The sequence below is a fragment of the Dendrobates tinctorius genome, unplaced genomic scaffold (assembly GCF_039654945.1).
Source record: "Dendrobates tinctorius isolate UK_male_01 unplaced genomic scaffold, ASM3965494v1 ptg000134l, whole genome shotgun sequence".
Lineage (NCBI taxonomy): Eukaryota > Metazoa > Chordata > Amphibia > Anura > Dendrobatidae > Dendrobates > Dendrobates tinctorius.
The window spans coordinates 2,115,715-2,133,953 of NW_027361802.1; the positions used below are offsets into that span (position 1 = coordinate 2,115,715).

Genomic DNA, 18,239 nt, shown 5'->3' on the forward strand with positions numbered 1-18,239 from the left:
TCCCTTGTTTTCCTCTTTCCCTTTTTCTTTTTTTTTCCTTTCCCCTTCCTCTTTTCTCCCTTTACTATATATATATATATATATATATATATATATATACTTCTTCCATGTTTAAAATTAATAAAATTAATAAGGTTATTTATCGTTTAGCACCAATATTAAAGAATTTGTATATATCTCTGATGAGTCAAAACTGTTTTTCCGACCCGTAGATAATTTCATTTTATTAGTTTCATCACTAGGGACCATCAGATTAACTAGTATCTGTCGGGACTAGAACTCATGCATTCATATTCCCTATATCTTTATTGCACTTACATATTCACTCTACAGAGCCACCCACATCTATGGTCTCCGGGTGCTTAGTTTCTTTCAATGGGGTTTGTAGCCATTGATTTCTAGCCAGGGATATTTGTGTTCCACACAAATCATTATTATATACTAGAGGAAACATCTCATCAGAAATGGCATATGATCACATTATTAAGGGGGATTCAAAGCGAACCAACAAGAAACCAGTAGTGAATATATCAAAGGATCTTTTTAGACTTAAGACAACAGTACTATATATCTTCTAGCTTATCATTGAGGCCATCTGGATACAGAGTCCTCAATCTGTTTATCCAGAAGGCCTCTTTCTTATTTAACTGTTGTATCCTGTTCGAAACATCTCCAGGAATCTGTTCAACCGGTGTCAGGGTCACATTGAATTCTTTTTATGTGTTAGCAGGAGGTGTCTGATAGACTGTGAGTAAGGAGACCGACTTTGGCATTGTGCCTGTGGCCATTCAATCGGGTTCGGACCATTTGCGTGGTCCTCCCCACATACTGGTGGCCGGGAAAATGCTGTTATAGATACAACTAAACCTCACCTGAAACCTGATAATGAAACATGGCAGTTTAACTTTATTACAGCCTACAATAAAGACAACGAAAAAAATCTGTGAAATTTTGAAAAAACACTGGTATGTCCTGAAACAAGACCCTCTGCTACGAAATGTATTACCACAAGCCCCGAACATTACATTTAGAAGGGGAAAACCAATAAGGAATATGGTAGCTCCTAGCTGACTGAAAAGCTCTTCAAAAAACCAAAATTCCTTAAAAAACTTTACAAAAATCCATGGAATCATACACCAAAAGAATGTTAATAAAACTGGGGTATATAAATGCAAACAGAAAAAATGTCAGTGATGCTATAATATAGCAGATAAACAACAACAAATAGTCTTCTACAGTACAGGTGAAATATTTCAAATAGAACAATTTCTGACATGTACGAGTGACTTTGTAATATATGTCATCAATTGGACTGTGGCCTCCAATATGTGGGGAGGACCACGCAAATGGTCCGAACCCGATTGAATGGCCACAGGCACAATGCCAAAGCTGGTCGCCTTACTCACAGTCTATCAAGACACCTCCTGCTAACACATAAAAAAGAATTCAATGTGACCCTGACACCAGTTGAACAGATTCCTGGAGATGTTTCGAACAGGATACAACAGTTAAATAAGCCCTGTTTCACACATCCGTTTTTTGGCATCCGCATGCATCCGTCAAAGCGTGAAAAAACGGATCCGTTTCCGTTTTGCTGCAAATGGATGCAAACGGATCCGTTTTTTTGATGGATCCGCGGTAGCCGCTAATGGAAGTCTATGGGACAAAAAAACGGATACTCAAAAAAAAGACGGATCCGTTTAACGGAAAACGACTGATTTAGGCAGATTTTAAAAAACGTTAGTGTGATCCAGGCCTTAGAAAGAGGCCTTTTGGATATACAGATTGAGGACTCTGTATCCAGATGGCCTCAATGATAAGCTAGAAGATATATAGTACTGTTGTCTTAAGTCTAAAAAGATCCTTTGATATATTCACTACTGGTTTCTTGTTGGTTCGCTTTGAATTTGTTCTAAAGACATACTGATAGGGAATTTAGATTGTGAGCCCCATCGGGGACAGTGATGATAATATGTGCAAATTGTAAAGCGCTGCGGGATATGTTAGCGCTATATAAAAATAAAGATTATTATTAAATAAAGATTATTAATCCCCCTTAAGAATATGATCATATGCCATTTCTGATGAGATGCTTCCTCTAGTATATAATAATGATTTGTGTGGAACACAAATATCCCCGGCTAAAAATCAATGGCTACAAACCCCATTGAAAGAAACTAAGCACCCAGAGACGATACATGTGGGTGGCTCTGTAGAGTAACTATGTAAGTGCGATAAAGATATAGGGAATATGAATGCATGAGTTCTAGTCCCGACAGATAATAGTTAATCTGATGGTCCCTAGTGATGAATCTAACAAATTGAAATTATCTACGGGTTGGAAAAATAGTTTTGACTCATCAGAGATATATACAAATTCATTAATATTGATGCTAAATGATAAATAACCTTATTAATTTTAAACATGGAAGAAGTATATATATATGGTAAAGGGAGAAAATAGGAAGGGGAAAGGAAAAAAGAGAAAGGGGAAGGAAAAAAAAAAAGAAAGGAAAAAAAAAAAGAGAGAGAAAAGAGCACATAGAAAGCGCTTTTTTTCTTTTGTTAGATTCCAAGTAATATAGATTGTAGGTGCAACTAGCCTCCCAACAGTTTGGAGAGGTGTGCATGTGTTTTTAATCGATGATAATTGATTGAAGGGTGGAACCTTTTTTTTTTTTTTCCTATATAAATGTGTCTTTTAAAGATATATATGATTTTACCTGATGAAGGCTAATTTTATGTATAGCCGAAACGCGTTGTGTTTTTATGTCTAACAATAAACTGGATATTCCTTGAAATATTCGGAGTAATTAATGAATCATCTGGAAGCGCTCCTTGACAAACTGTAAATCCTTTTCTGCATTCTCTGACGAATCTCCTACAAGGTAGTTCGCTCCACCTGTTTTGAGCTGCAGGCCAGCAGATCCAGACAATTACTCCAGTACCCAAACACAGGGTTATACGCTGAGCAACAAAACACCAAAAAGGTGAGAATTTTTTATTTCTATCTGATATAATTAAAACTCTGCACTTAGATCTGCGCCTCCCTTCTTTTTCTGGATATTCCATGAAATACTCGGAGTAATTAATGAATCAGCCGGAAGCGCTCCTTGACAAACTGGAATTCTTTCTCTGCATTCTGTACATAACAATTCACATGACACGCTATTTACAGATGATGCAAGACATTATTCATTTTACAATACAACACATCATGTGATTGGTATCTTCAGGTGTATGAAAGCGAAAGCACAGTCCACCACCCTTATGTGCACACCCCTTCCTTCAATATACAATTAGCGATAGATATCTGCTGGTACAATGGAGAAGGTGGACGAGGTGCACAGAAACCCAGCTTGGCATTAGGGCCCCGTCACACATAGCGACACACCAGCAATCCTGATGATATGACCTTGTCAGGATCGCTGGTGTGTCGCTACATGATCGCTGGTGAGCTGCCAAACAGGCAGCTTCACAAACGATCAGCACCAGCGACACGCGGGTAACAAGCAACGCACGTGGCTTAGTTACCCGATGTGTACCTTAGTTACCAGCGCGCTGGTGCAGGGAGCTGGTAACCAAGGTACACATCGGGTTTCTAAGCGGCGCGCAGCACTTAGAAACCCTATGTGTACCTTGGTTACCAGCTCTCTGCACCAGCGCGCTGGTATCTAAGGTACACATCGGGTTTCTAAGCACTGCGTGCCGATTAGAAACCCGATGCTTACCTTAGTTAGCAGCGCCAGCTCGCTGGTCTCTCACCTGTCACACGCAGCGATGCGTGCTGGCCAGCGGGAGACCAGCGATCAAAAAATGTCCTGGCCATTCTAGGACGATCAGCGAAACCTGGCGGGGGGGCCGGTCGCTGGTGTCACACACAACGAACTCGCTGGTGAGACCGCTGTGGCGTCACAAAACTTGTGACTCAGCAGCGATCTCGCTAGCAAGATCGCTGTGTGTGACGGGGGCTTTGGAATCATATTCTCTATATCAACCTGCCATATGTCATGAGTACAGATGCTGACCGTTCATCTCTCCCAATAAATCAACTTGAAGCTGTGAATTAAGAGATTAAGGGGCAGAACAGAAACATATGTCATTGACAAAATTGAAATTCCACTACATACAATATTAAGCGCTATGGCCGCAGAGGAGGCGGACAGAGCAGAACACTGACTTATGCTGATGGTGTAGCTGTCAGAAACTATGTAATCCTTCTCTGACTAAGATGAGTGATGCGACGCAAATTCCATTACCTCCCAACTCATATACTTGCCAGAACTAAGAACGTCAAGTGTGACCTGTATATGTATTACTACTATCATGGTGGTTACTTCCAGCAGTACTGTTGAAGCTGCTGCTAGTGGCTTCCATATTTTTTTGCCATAGTATTAGGATAGTCTGTTAGTATCTGATTGGTGGGGGTGCGACACCTTACATCTCCACCGATAATCCTTTTATGCTTCTGAAACACTGCCACCCCATAGAAATACCTGACTACGCCCACTATAGAAATTACATTGCTTCTGTGTTCAAGTAGCATCCAAGAACTTCCGTCTGCTGGCGGCAAAACACAGCAACTGGTTGATGAATCTTGTAATTCACTTCACCAAGCTTTTCCACCACCTCATAGGGCCCTTGCAACTTGGCCAAGAACTTACTCTCCATGGTGGGAATTAGTAGGAGGAGTCGGTCCCCGGGGTTGAAATTCTCACTTTGGCTGACCGGTTGTAGACCCTTTTTTGAACTTCTTGTGCTTGGAGGAGATGTCCTTTTGCAATGGGCATCACCTTGTCTATCCTTTCCTGCATCAGAGCTCGATGATGCTACGGTTGGGCGTGATTTCGGCTTCACAGGTTTCCTTCTCAAAATCATGCAGATTCTGTCAATGTCGGCCGTATAGAAATCTTAATGGAGAGAACCCAGTAACCTGTGGAAACTCCCAGATACAATACAGCAGATACATTAGGAAACAGTCCCAGTCTCTTCCGTCCTTTTCTATGGCTTTCCTAAACATACTCTTCAATGTTTTATTGAATTTTTGTGTCTATCTGGGGATAATATTGTGATGTCTTCAGTTGTGTAATTTGCACGGCCTTTCACTGTTCCCTCATAAAGGGTGTCCCTTGGTCAGTCAGGTTCTCCCTCGAGAATCCTCTCTGGGAACAAATGTTGATCAACTCATGGGCTATACTTTCCGCCGAGGAGTTTCTCAGGGGAACCACTTCAGGGTACTGCGTAGCATAGTCCAGGATGGCCAATATAAATTGCTGCCCATGAGCAGATTTAACTAGGGGACCGACTAAGTCCATGGCAATTCACTCAAACAGCACTTTGATAATGGGTAATGGTACGAGGGTACTTCGAAAGTGAGAGGTGTGGGCGGTAAGCTGGCATGTGGGACAGGACCTACAAAACTTTTAGAATTCCGGTGACATCTGGGCCAATAGAACCTCTGCATTACCCATTCTTGAGTTTTGTCCACCTCCAGATGACCACCCAAGACATGTGAATCAGCCATGTGCAACAACCTCCGTCTATAGGGTTCTATTACCAATAACTATTCTATCTCCTCCCTCTCTTTCGTAACCCGGTACAAGAGGTCCCCACTCAACATAAATTCGGGAAACCTGGTGTCAGCCCACGGCTCCTGTGCTATACCATTTATAAAGATAACATTGTTAAATGCTTCCCTTAGAGTTAGGCATACACAAAAATTTTCGGCGGTAACCCCTAGCTCAGGAATCTTGGCCTCAGGGGACACTAATTCCTCATCCATCCCAAGCAAACAGACGGGAAACCTGTCAGACTCTGGGTGTGGTGATACTTCATCCAAGCAATCGAGCCCTGTCCACTTCCCCAACAGATCCCAAAACAAACAAAAGTACCAGCCTATGATTATGGGGTGCGATAAGTCCTGTACGATACCGACCTCATGGGACTTATTAGACTTATTACCATTTCAATGTCTACTCTAGCCAGTGGATAGTCATTAGCATCCCCATGAATGCAGTAAACGCCAACCTTCTTCCTAGGGATCAGCTGGAGAGGAAGTGTGGTCCTGTAGTACTCATAATGGTCCACAAACTCCCTGAATCTAGCAGTCGTTACTTGTCAACCATTTACCTTTATGAGACAAGCTTGTGGCCCCTCATTAGGTGGACAGTTCACACTGCAGGCCAGATATGCATAGTATGAACAGCGACGTCCCAGGCTACAGTTCATTTGCTCAGAAGTCAGGGGACATCGGGCAGCTATATGGCCTGGGCCATGATATTTCCAGCATATAATATGACCAGCAGGGACCTTTGGCATTACCTCCTCCGCCGCTTTGAAGCTTGGACAACATACCCCCTTTTGAGCCTCTGCCCCTTGTTAGGATTCCCAGTATGGAGTGGGCTGCTTTCCCAAGGAGCCCTGATACCTCTCGATCAGTCAGACCAGTTTCTATAAACCCCATCCACTGTGCTTCTAATGTATAATGCAGCTTTCGGACACAGCGCAGGTGAGCTGCGTCCAAAATGCAAGTGTAGTCGCTGAGCTGATGAGCTGTGTTGCTGTAACCATCACCCAAAAATGACTGCAAGTGGGTAAATGTTTATGAAGTTGTAAAAACTTTCTCATAGTTTCTTCTTTACCCACCACACCCTGTGGCCAGTGTAATATATTGACAGCTTACAGACAAGTGCCTCCTGGTTGGCTCACAATTATACTTGCATAGAGATAGGCATTATGTAGGCCTGACACCTTGGGCTACGACTTCATCTATACCCAATTAGGTGTTGCCAATTCAGTTGAAGTCTCTGATTATCAATGCTACATCTTCATTACCAAGAATAATGTCATGATACCAAAAATCCTATTAGAAGCTTCCAAACATGAGACATCATCATATGGGCAGTCCAGAATTGTTTAAAGGCTTAGTAATCTTAGTGTATGTGAACTTTTGACTTTGCAGTAAGTAATAAAAATCCTGGATTCAGGATTCTGACACTGTCTCTCCTGCTGCCATTTCCCATGGTGGCTTACAATTCTCCCATTCCCCGAGACCGACAAACAGACCTGGTGGTGGAGTCGGCATACTCCTGTCCCCACAATGCACTTTCCAGGTCATCCCCCCAGTTCCATCACTCTCATTCCCTTCTTTTGAAGTCCACACCATCAGGCTCTTTCGTCCCCTCTCCCTCAGAGTAGCGGTCATATACCGGCCCCCAGGCTCACCCACCCACTTCCTGGACCATTTCTCTGCCTGGCTGCCGCACTTCATGTCCTCAGAACTACCAACCCTTATCCTGGGAGACTTCAACATCCCCATTAACAGCCCCACTTCCACATCTGCATCCCAGCTTCTATCACTAACCACTTCTCTAGGCCTCTCTCAGCTCTCAACCTTTGAAACATACAAAGACGGTAACACCCTCGACCTGGTTTTCGCCCGGCTCTGCTCAATCTCCTACATAGATAACTCACCGCTTCCCCTCTCTGACCACAACATTCTCTCCTTTACACTCACAAATCCTCGCTCACCCCAGCACCCTCCTACCTACCGTTCAGTCAGAAATCTACAAGCCATTAACCCTCATACACTTTCAGACTCCCTACACTCATCACTGTCCCCAATCTCTTCTTTGTCCTGTCCTGATCTGGCTGTACATCACTTCAATGACACTCTTAGAAGCACCCTTGACCAAGTAGCTCCCCTCACCCTCAGAACCTCCAAAACACAGAGTGAAACAGCCCTGGCTCACATCGCAAACCCGATTTCTCCAGCGATGCTCTAGGTGTGCTGAACGCTTATGGAGGAAAACACGCACACCAGAAGACTTCATACACTTCAAATTTATGTTAAGGACATATAACTCTGCCCTTCACCTCGCCAAACAGACCTACTTCACCACCCTGATCTCCTCACTATCCAACAACCCCAAGAAACTTTTTGACACCTTTCACTCCCTCCTCAGGCCAAAAGCACAAGCCCCTATCACAGACATTTGCGCCGATGACCTTGCCTCCCACTTTATAGAGAAAATAGACAATATCCGTCAGGAAATCCGCTCCCAATCACCAAATTCAGTGACTCCCATCCCTCCCTGCATTCCCCCTGGCTCACTCTCCACATTCGATCCCATCACAGAAGAAGAAGTCTCCAGGCTCCTCTCCTCTTCTCGTCCGACTACATGCACAACCGACCCCATTCCCTCACATCTCCTCCAGTCTCTCTCCCCAGTCGTCACAACTCACCTAACTACAATCTTTAATCTCTCCCTCTCCTCTGGCATTTTCCCCTCCTCCTTCAAACACTCTATCATTACTCCATTACTAAAGAAACCCACCCTCGACCCATCCTGCACAAACAACTACAGACCAGTCTCCAATCTCCCCTTCATCTCTAAACTCTTGGAGCGCCTGATATACTCACGCCTTACCCGTTACCTCTCCACTCACTCCCTCCTAGACCCTTCACAGTCCGGTTTCCGCCCCCTACATTCGACAGAAACTACACTCATCAAAGTGACCAATGACCTTCTGACAGCAAAACGTAATGGTGACCACTCTCTGCTCATTCTTCTCGACCTTTCTGCAGCTTTCGATACTGTTGACCATCCTCTCCTACTCTCTAGGCTCCAGTCACTAGGCATTAAGGACACTGCTCTTTCCTGGTTCTCCTCCTATCTTTCCCACCGCTCCTTCAGTGTTCTGTTTTCTGGCTCCACTTCATCTCCTCTTCCTCTCACTGTTGGGGTACCTCAGGGCTCAGTCCTTGGCCCCCTTCTCTTCTCTCTCTATACGGCCCCAATTGGACAGACCATCAGCAGATTTGGCTTTCAGTACCATCTTTATGCTGATGACACACAACTGTACACATCATCCCCTGACCTTACCTCCGCTGTACTACAGAACGCCACTGACTGTCTGTCTGCAGTCTCCAACATCATGTCTGCTCTCTATCTGAAACTCAACCTCTCCAAAACTGAACTTCTTCTGCTCCCAACATCTACTAACCTCCCTAAATCTGACATTTCCCTCTCTGTGGGTGGCACCATAATAACACCCCGACAGCAGGCACGCCGTCTGGGTGTTATGTTCGACTCCGATCTCTCCTTCACCTCCCATATACAATCTCTTGCCCGCTCATGCCGCTTACACCTAAAGAACATCTCTAGAATCCGCCCTTTTCTCACCATGGAAACAACAAAAACTCTCACTGTCGCCCTGATCCACTCCCGCCTGGACTACTGTAATGCTCTATTAATTGGCCTCCCTCTCACTCGACTCTCCCCTCTCCAGTCTATCCTTAATGCAGCAGCCAGGGTTGTCCATCTGGCTAATCGTTGCTCAGACGCGTCCGCTCTTCGCCAGTCGTTACACTGGCTGCCAATTCATTACAGGGTACAATTCAAAGTACTTGTTCTCACCCACAAAGCTCTCCACAGTGCGGCACCCCCTTACATCTCCTCCCTCATTTCTGTCTATCGGCCTAACCGACCGCTGCGCTCTGCAAATGACTTTCGACTAACCTCTGCCCTAATCCGTACCTCCCACTCCCGACTCCAAGACTTCTCCCGTGCTGCGCCAATCCTCTGGAATGCTCTACCCCAAGATATTAGGATCATCCACAATTTGCATAGTTTTAGGCGCTCGCTCAAAACGCATTTGTTCAGAGCGGCCTATCACATTCAGTAATCAAAGTCATGTTATGTTTGTGTGTGTGTAGCCCATTCACTATCTCCATCTAACCCCCACCCCCTGAAGATGGCTGGACCGTCATTGTAAATACATCATTGTAAATACAAACCTATGCTTTGTATCTCCCCCACCTCATTGTAGATTGTAAGCTCCACAAGCAGGGTCGTCTTATTTTGCTTTAATTATTGTATTGTTAACGTTGTTACTTATGACTGTTGTGTTTGAAACTGTTCAACTGTAAAGCGCTGCGGAATATGTTGGCGCTATATAAATAAAGATTATTATTATTATTATTATTATTATAAAAATGCCTTAAAATATTCTCTCTCTCATTATTCTGGCATTTGGCAAATATTAATAATTATGGTAATCCTAACTGACCTAAAACGGGAAAGGTTTATTCTGATTTCATGTCAGATATTGAGAAAAACATGCATATGTGTCTTTTTATATAGTGTATGTAAACTTCTGGTTTCAACTGTACATACACACACATAAAACCAAGGTTGTGGAATATGCAAAAACTATGTGAACTCTCTTGGTGATATTACTCATGACATTATTCTTGGAAATGAAGACGTAGCATTGATCAGAGGCTTCAACTGAATTGGCAACACCTAATTGGGTATAGATGAAGTGGTAGCCCAGGGTGTCAGGCCTATATAATGCCTATCTCTATGCAAGTGTAATCGTGAGCCAGTTTAGCAACCAGGAGGCACTGTCTGTAAGCTGTCAATATATTACACTAGCCACAGGGTGCAGTGGGTGATGAAGAAACTATGAGAAAGTTTTTAGACCTTCATAAACATGTGCCCACTTACAGTAATTTTTGGGTGGTACATGGTGGATGGTAATAGCAACACAGCTCATCAGCTACACTTCAACATGAGGCATACAAGTTTAATGGTTCTCTCTTAGAGGCACAAACTTATGGTCTTAGTTGAAATTTTATTCAAATCTTTGCTCTCTTGAGCATGCTGATAAGGTTTTGTGGCCCCAAAAAAGCCTGATTTACCGTCCATTGGTTTTTGCACCAAAAACGCAGTAAAAACTGATACCTGCATTTTTTTGCAACTACCTATTGTTTCATATGGGTGAAAAAATGCTGCAAATACGCTGAATAAATGCTGAAAGAAGTGACATGCTGCAGTTTACAAAAACACAGCAGTTCCAAATCAGTCAGGAAGATAAAACCAAGGTGTGGGCGTGAGATTTCTGGTACTGTAAAACGCAGCTTAAAATTTGTATTAAAAAAAAAAACACAGCAAAAAAAAAAAAATCACTGCAAAAACGGAACGTGTGAACATAGTCTTACCATGCTTGAAGGAGCCACATTATAAATATATGTATCAAAATGCAACTTGTGAAGTTGCTGACAACCCTGGATGCATTGCCCGGCTCACGAGTCAAGTTTCATAAACATATATTTATTTTCTATAACATTTCATGTGATTTGACACAATATGTATTTCTCAAAGCCAAAATAAAATTAGAAAAAAATGCTAATTTCCCCCATAGTAGTAATGTACGGTATGTAATCCAGTGTGGTTGGTACAAATGAGCTTCTTTGAAGATACAATAACAGGATACAAATTGCTCATCATGACTTGTAGTTTTGCGGTGGACTCCAAGGCCATCCAGCATGATCTCACCAGGTTGTTCCCGCTGCTAGTGGGAAGGTGTTGGACGATTTCACATTACTAATACTTTTCTAAAGCCTCCCCCCATACACATTGGGTGGTTCAGCTGATGGTTTGGCCGGCATTTGTCTCGCCCGACTGACATATACAGGAGAACATATTCGGTATGGCGGATTTAAGCGTAACATACCACAAAACACAATATCAACATTAAACATAATGAAAATCCATCTACTGTACAAGGGAAATTCTATAAACTATTAACAGTTGTATCTAACCTACACAAGGTAAATGTGTCGCCTCTGTAAGGTAGTAGTTACAGTAAACCTTTCTAAAATTACTTTTGATACCTATTCACTTAGTAGTATTAGCGTCTTGTGGTGGGGAAGACATCCCAAGCTCCACAATCTCATATTATTAGGGAGTTATCTGGATTTTCTTACCTGAGATCATGAGTTGCGAGATACATACAGCAAAAAATGCTAAAAAATCCATGCTTTCCAAAATATATCCATCCAATTACCACGAGAATTCATAGAGTTGGTGCAAGTCACATTATGTTTCTCCCCGACTGTTCTGTTCGGTGTTGCTCTCGCATGCCGGAGTTTCTATCTGCTTTCCCATGGACACTGGCATACTACTGTCTCGCTGCTGTCTAAGCACTGGGAGTTAAAGTTCCTTTTTCCTGTTTCCTCTTTAGATTAGGATGTGAAAGGCAGGATCTTTAAGGTATTTTGTACCAGCAGCATTTTACTACATAGAAAATGCACTCAGGAGAGGAATCCAGAGTAAGGGTTCAGGATAGTGGGCATTATTCAACCATAATAAGTGGCTGACATGTTTTTGATATTATACAAATTTGGAGCCATTGTCCCATCGCAATGAGCGGATCCATCGTAATCCCCTTGATTGACATCTAAGAAAATATTGTCAAACTGCAGGAGATCCTACAGTGCCAATATTAATATAGGTGGCAACGGAATTAGAGAAGATTGTGTTTCCTATACAGGTGCAGAAAATACTAGAAAACAGTTATGATTAAAAATGGTACAATTGAGAATCTTTAGAAAGGGGCAGACATATAAAGATAGATAACATAGGCGTTCAGCTTGTTACGTACCCTTATCAGCGCTGTGCATTGTATCACAACCTACTGAAGTTGTATCCCACAAAATAAGAATTAAGCCAGTATGATGGCTCCACAACCCCCTACATACAGTATAACGTCCCCACATCCCCCTACTGACAGTATGATGGTTCCAAAACACCTACAGACAGTATGAAGGCCCCACATCTCCCTACATACAGTATAATGTCCCCACAACCCACTACAGACAGTATGATGGCCCCACATCTCCCTACATACAGTATAATGTCCCCACAACCCACTACAGACAGTATGATGGCTCCAAAACACCTACAGACAGTATGATGGCCCCACATCTCCCTACATACAGTATAATGTCCCCACAACCCACTACAGACAGTATGATGGCCCCACATCTCCCTACATACAGTATAATGTCCCCACAACCCACTACAGACAGTATGATGGCTCCAAAACACCTACATGCAGTATAATGTCCCCACAACCCACTACAGACAGTATGATGGCTCCACAACCCCCTACATACAGTATAACGTCCCCACATCCCCCTACTGACAGTATGATGGCTCCAAAACACCTACAGACAGTATGAAGGCCCCACATCTCCCTACATACAGTATAATGTCCCCACAACCCACTACAGACAGTATGATGGCCCCACAACTCCCAACATACAGTATAATGTCCCCACAACCCACTACAGACAGTATGATGGCTCCAAAACACCTACAGACAGTATGATGGCCCCACATCTCCCTACATACAGTATAATGTCCCCACAACCCACTACAGACAGTATGATGGCCCCACATCTACCTACATGCAGTATAATGTCCCCACAACCCACTACAGACAGTATGATGGCTCCACAACCCCCTACATACAGTATAACTTCCCACATCCCCCTACTGACAGTATGATGGCTCCAAAACACCTACAGACAGTATGATGGCCCCACATCTCCCTACATACAGTATAATGTCCCCACAACCCACTACAGACAGTATGATGGCTCAAAGCATCTCTATATCCAGTATAATGGACCCACAAATCCCCTTACATACAGTATGATGTCCCCACAGTCCCTCTATATACAGTATGATGGCTTCACAACATAAGCAGAACAGCCCCACAGCTCCTTATATATAGTATGATAAATACACAGCTCCCCTATATACAGTATGATAGCCCCACAGCCACCATACATACAGTATGATGTTCCCACAGCCCCTCTATATACAGTATGATTTCTTTACAACTCCCTTACAAACAAGAGCCCCACAGTTCCTTATATAAAGTATGATAACTCCACAGCTCCACTATATACAGTATGATGGCCCAACAGATTCCTTCATACAGTATAATGGCCCCACAGCCATCACACATAAAGTATGATGTCCCCAGAGCCCTGTTTTATGCAGTATGATGGCTTCACAGCCTCTATATACAGTATGATGTCCTCACAGTCCCCTACATACAGTATGATTCTCCACAGTCCTTCTATATACAATATGATGGCTTCACAACTCCCTTATGAACAGAACAGCCCCACAGCTCCTTATTATATATAGTGTGATAAATCCAAAGTTCCCCACATACAGTATGATTGAACCACAGTCCCCTATATACAGATAGCTAGACCCACAGCTCATTATGTAAATATGATTGCTCCAAAGCTCCCTATCTACAGTATGATGGACCCACAGCTCCCTGTGTACAGTATTCTCGCCACCACAAATATCAACATAACAGTATGATGGCCTCACAGCTCCCTACATACAGTGTGATGGCCCAACAATTCTCTACATGCAGAATGATGGCTACCACAGCCACTCCATACAGTATGATGGCCCTATAGCTCTCTACATACAGTATGATGGCCCTATAGCTCTCTACAAACAGTATGATGGCCCTATAGCGTTCTACATACAGTATGATGGCCCTATAGCTCTCTACATACAGTATGATGACCCTATAGCACTCTACATACAGTATGATGGCCCTATAGCTCTCTACATACAGTATGATGGCCCTATAGCTCTCTACATACAGTATGATGTCCCTATAGCTCTCTACATACAGTATGATGACCCTATAGCTCTCTACATACAGTATGATGGCCCTATAGCTCTCTACATACAGTATGATGGCCCTATAGCTCTCTACATACACAGCCCCTCTATATACAGTATGATTTCTTTACAACTCCCTTACAAACAAGAGCCCCACAGTTCCTTATATATAGTATAACTCCACAGCTCCACTATATACAGTATGATGGCCCAACAGATTCCATCATACAGTATAATGGCCCCACAGCCATCACACATAAAGTATGATGTCCCCAGAGCCCTGTTTTATACAGTATGATGGCTTCACAGCCTCTATATACAGTATGTCCTCACAGTCCCCTACATACAGTATGATGTCTCCACAGTCCTTCTATATACAGTATGATGGCTTCACAACTCCCTTATGAAAAGAACAACAGCCCCACAGCTCCTTATTATATATAGTGTGATCAATCCAAAGTTCCCTACATACAGTATGATTGAACCACAGTCCCCTATATACAGATTGCTAGACCCACAGCTCATTATGTAAATATGATTGCTCCAAAGCTCCCTATCTACAGTATGATGGACCCACAGCTCCCTGTGTACAGTATTCTCGCCACCACAAATATCAACATAACAGTATGATGGCCTCACAGCTCCCTACATACAGTGTGATGGCCCAACAATTCTCTACATGCAGAATGATGGCTACCACAGCCACTCCATACAGTATGATGGCCCTATAGCTCCCTACAAACAGTATGATGGCCCTATAGCGCTCTACATACAGTATGATGGCCCTATAGCTCTCTACATACAGTATGATGGCCCTATAGCTCTCTACATACAGTATGATGACCCTATAGCACTCTACATACAGTATGATGGCCCTATAGCTCTCTACATACAGTATGATGGCCCTATAGCTCTCTACATACAGTATGATGACCCTATAGCACTCTACATACAGTATGATGGCCCTATAGCTCTCTACATACAGCATGATGGCCCTATAGCTCTCTACATACAGTATGATGGCCCTATAGCTCTCTACATACAGTATGATGGCCCTATAGCTCTCTACATACAGTATGATGGCCCTATAGCTCTCTACATACAGTATGATGGCCCACAACTCCCTTATGCCTGCATATCCCCTACCCCCATAGCACTTACCTCCTGCTGTGTGGCTCGTCTTTAGTCTGGCCATTTCTTGGAGAGGCTCCTCAGTGGGCATAGGTAGCGTCAGGTGAGTTGCGTGACATCATTCAGCAGATGCGGCTATGCACAGCATTTTGTGTCGCCGCACCTGCTATTTGGTGATGCAGCCAGGTTGTCACCTAGCACATTTAGGGTATGTGCACACGGTGTGGATTCTGCTGCGGATCCACAGCGTTTCTGCAGCTGCGGGTCCGCAGCAGATTTAGGTGCGTTGTACAGTACCATTGTTTTCAATGGTAAACTGGAAAACGTTGTGCACATGCTGCGGATTTTTCCACGTGGTTTTGCTGCGGTTTACAATCCGCATCATGTCAATTCTTTTGTGCAGAAACGCTGCAGTTTCACACTTCATCCATTATGAGGTGTGAAACCGCAGGGCAAAACCGCAGACAAATCCGCAGATAAACCGCAGGACTTTAGTCCTGCTGATTTATCTGTGGATTTTACTACAAAATCCGCACCACCAAAAAACTCAGTGTGCAGATACCCTTAAAAGACACAATGCCAGCCTGACTAACAGCTGCCCTCCTGCCACCAAGCTCAGCTCGCCCCTAGCTGTGGGTTGCAAAAAATTGCTTTGGGGGTTATGTGTTTGAGAAACTTATCATAGAAGAAAGAGATTATAATTGTTGCTCATAAATTTCCATATAGAGGGAAAAAGACAAGAGGAAAGCAGCCACAAACATTCTACTACAAGTTCTCCTGACACCAGTTATACTTGAAAGCAAAAAAACAGATCTTGCTCTCCCGAAACAATAGAGAATAGTCTCAACTGCACGCAAAAAACGATATATTTCTATAATTTTCAAAGACAACGCATTGCTTATACTCTAGCTTCTTTGATAAGCGCCGCCTCATTCTTCTGTTTTAATGCGGATATCGTCCTATACATCTCTTTATAGCTCATAAAGCATTTCCTGAAATGTTAACATTATGGTATGCATTTATTGCTTTCCACATTACCTTATACTCTTGCATTTCTTACAGCTTTTACTGTTAGCCATTTTATTATTGGTGTCAGCCATTTATATTCTCGCTCATCACATATATCTCCATAAATACCTCTTCTTCTAGCTTTATGAGTACCTTCATAACCACAGCCAGTGAACTCCTGAAGGACCCCGATAGTCCGCATGCGCAGTCTTGAAGTCATTTTTTTATGATAATACTATTTAAGGTGCACATACCCCCGGGTGGTGTTTTGTGATAATAAAAGTGCTATTTCAAAAATTCTCCCCATTTTGTAAGAATTCCTTTGTTTTGGAGAATTATGCAGTTAATCTGTAAAGAGGCTACCGTACTCTGACAAGCAAAATGGCCCCTTCCAAAGCAAATTGGTGAAGGTGCCAAGATTCACCACCAACCTGAGAGTGGTGGCCTATCCTATTCATAGGCTATCAATAGTCTGACCTTGGAAACCCACTTTAATTACCTCTGACAGAAGAGATCAACTTAGGGACTTAAGTACCAACATAATGGAGATATGTATGTAAGAAACAAGTCAGATGTTCTACTGGTCTGTGGACCTGTTACCACGGCTTGACAGTGGATGACTTCAGAAGAAATCAGTGGGCAAGTTGACCGACTGCCAATCCATAAGTATAATCTATATGTATATGTAATACTTTCCACTAATACAACCTGAAATGTTATCATTCCAAGATGGGGCATATCTGAATACAGGCATGCGGACCACGGCCATAATGTTACTTTCCTAAAGAATTATATGACATAACACATTGTCAGTTCATTCTCACCCACCCATAAATAGTGCTATGCTCGAAGGCCTCAGCATTTGGCAGACTCGTCGTTTCTGTAACACCTCAGCATGCGATTATCTGTCCCTCCCTTTGTATTACAGATCCTGTGCCTGAAATGCTCGGCTTCCCCTTCCTCCAGTGAGGAACTATCCCTGCCTTGTCCACTCCTTTTCCTGATATACACCCAACTGGTGATCAATCCAGTCATACCTCACGGCACCGACACCTAGCAGGCATCTTGCCAACTCAACCCGTCTCTTGACTTTTTACTGAATACACATTATAGCAGGGCCGAGCTTCACACATGTAAAAAGGCAAAAAGATTACACTAATTCACTGTACTACAGATGCTTTCTGCTTGGAAATCAACCTTCACGAGGACACTTCAGTCTCTGTTGATCCACTTCAGTCCTGCTGGAAAAATGAGATCACACCTGTAGCATATGGCAGTATTGTAGGCGAACCTCTGCAGTATTTATTTTAGTCTTTGGGACCATTCATAAAGGCTGGCATAGCGCACAGTCACGCAACGCGAGTCTTCCCAGAGTGCAAGGCACTGAATTCATTAAGAGGAACATGCTCATCTTCTGAGTGGCCTGCATGCACCAGAAATGGCTACTCCAGGCAGGGATTGCAAAAGTATTTCTGGCATCCAAAACGTCAGAATTATTGATGAATTTGACGAGCGGGTGTGTCCACGCATTTGTCCCGCCATGGTTCCACCAATTTCAGCTGATTCAAACACTAAGTTGCAAAATTTTTG

General features: G+C 43.2%; 1 protein-coding gene across 3 annotated transcripts in view; it reads right to left on the bottom strand.

Annotated features, from left to right (window-relative positions):
- Positions 1–17,704, bottom strand: part of TEK (TEK receptor tyrosine kinase) — a 197,850-nt gene extending 180,146 nt beyond the window's left edge. The window contains exon 1 of one of the 3 annotated variants that reach the window (XM_073543677.1): positions 17,478–17,704. In XM_073543677.1, the coding sequence (XP_073399778.1) occupies positions 17,478–17,511 (34 nt within the window). In that variant the 5' untranslated portion in view covers positions 17,512–17,704. Of the gene's footprint in view, positions 1–11,773; positions 12,729–17,477 lie in introns of those variants that run through there. The other 2 variants (XM_073543675.1, XM_073543678.1) reach the window with 2 other exon arrangements.
- Between the last annotated feature and the right edge of the window lie 535 nt (positions 17,705–18,239).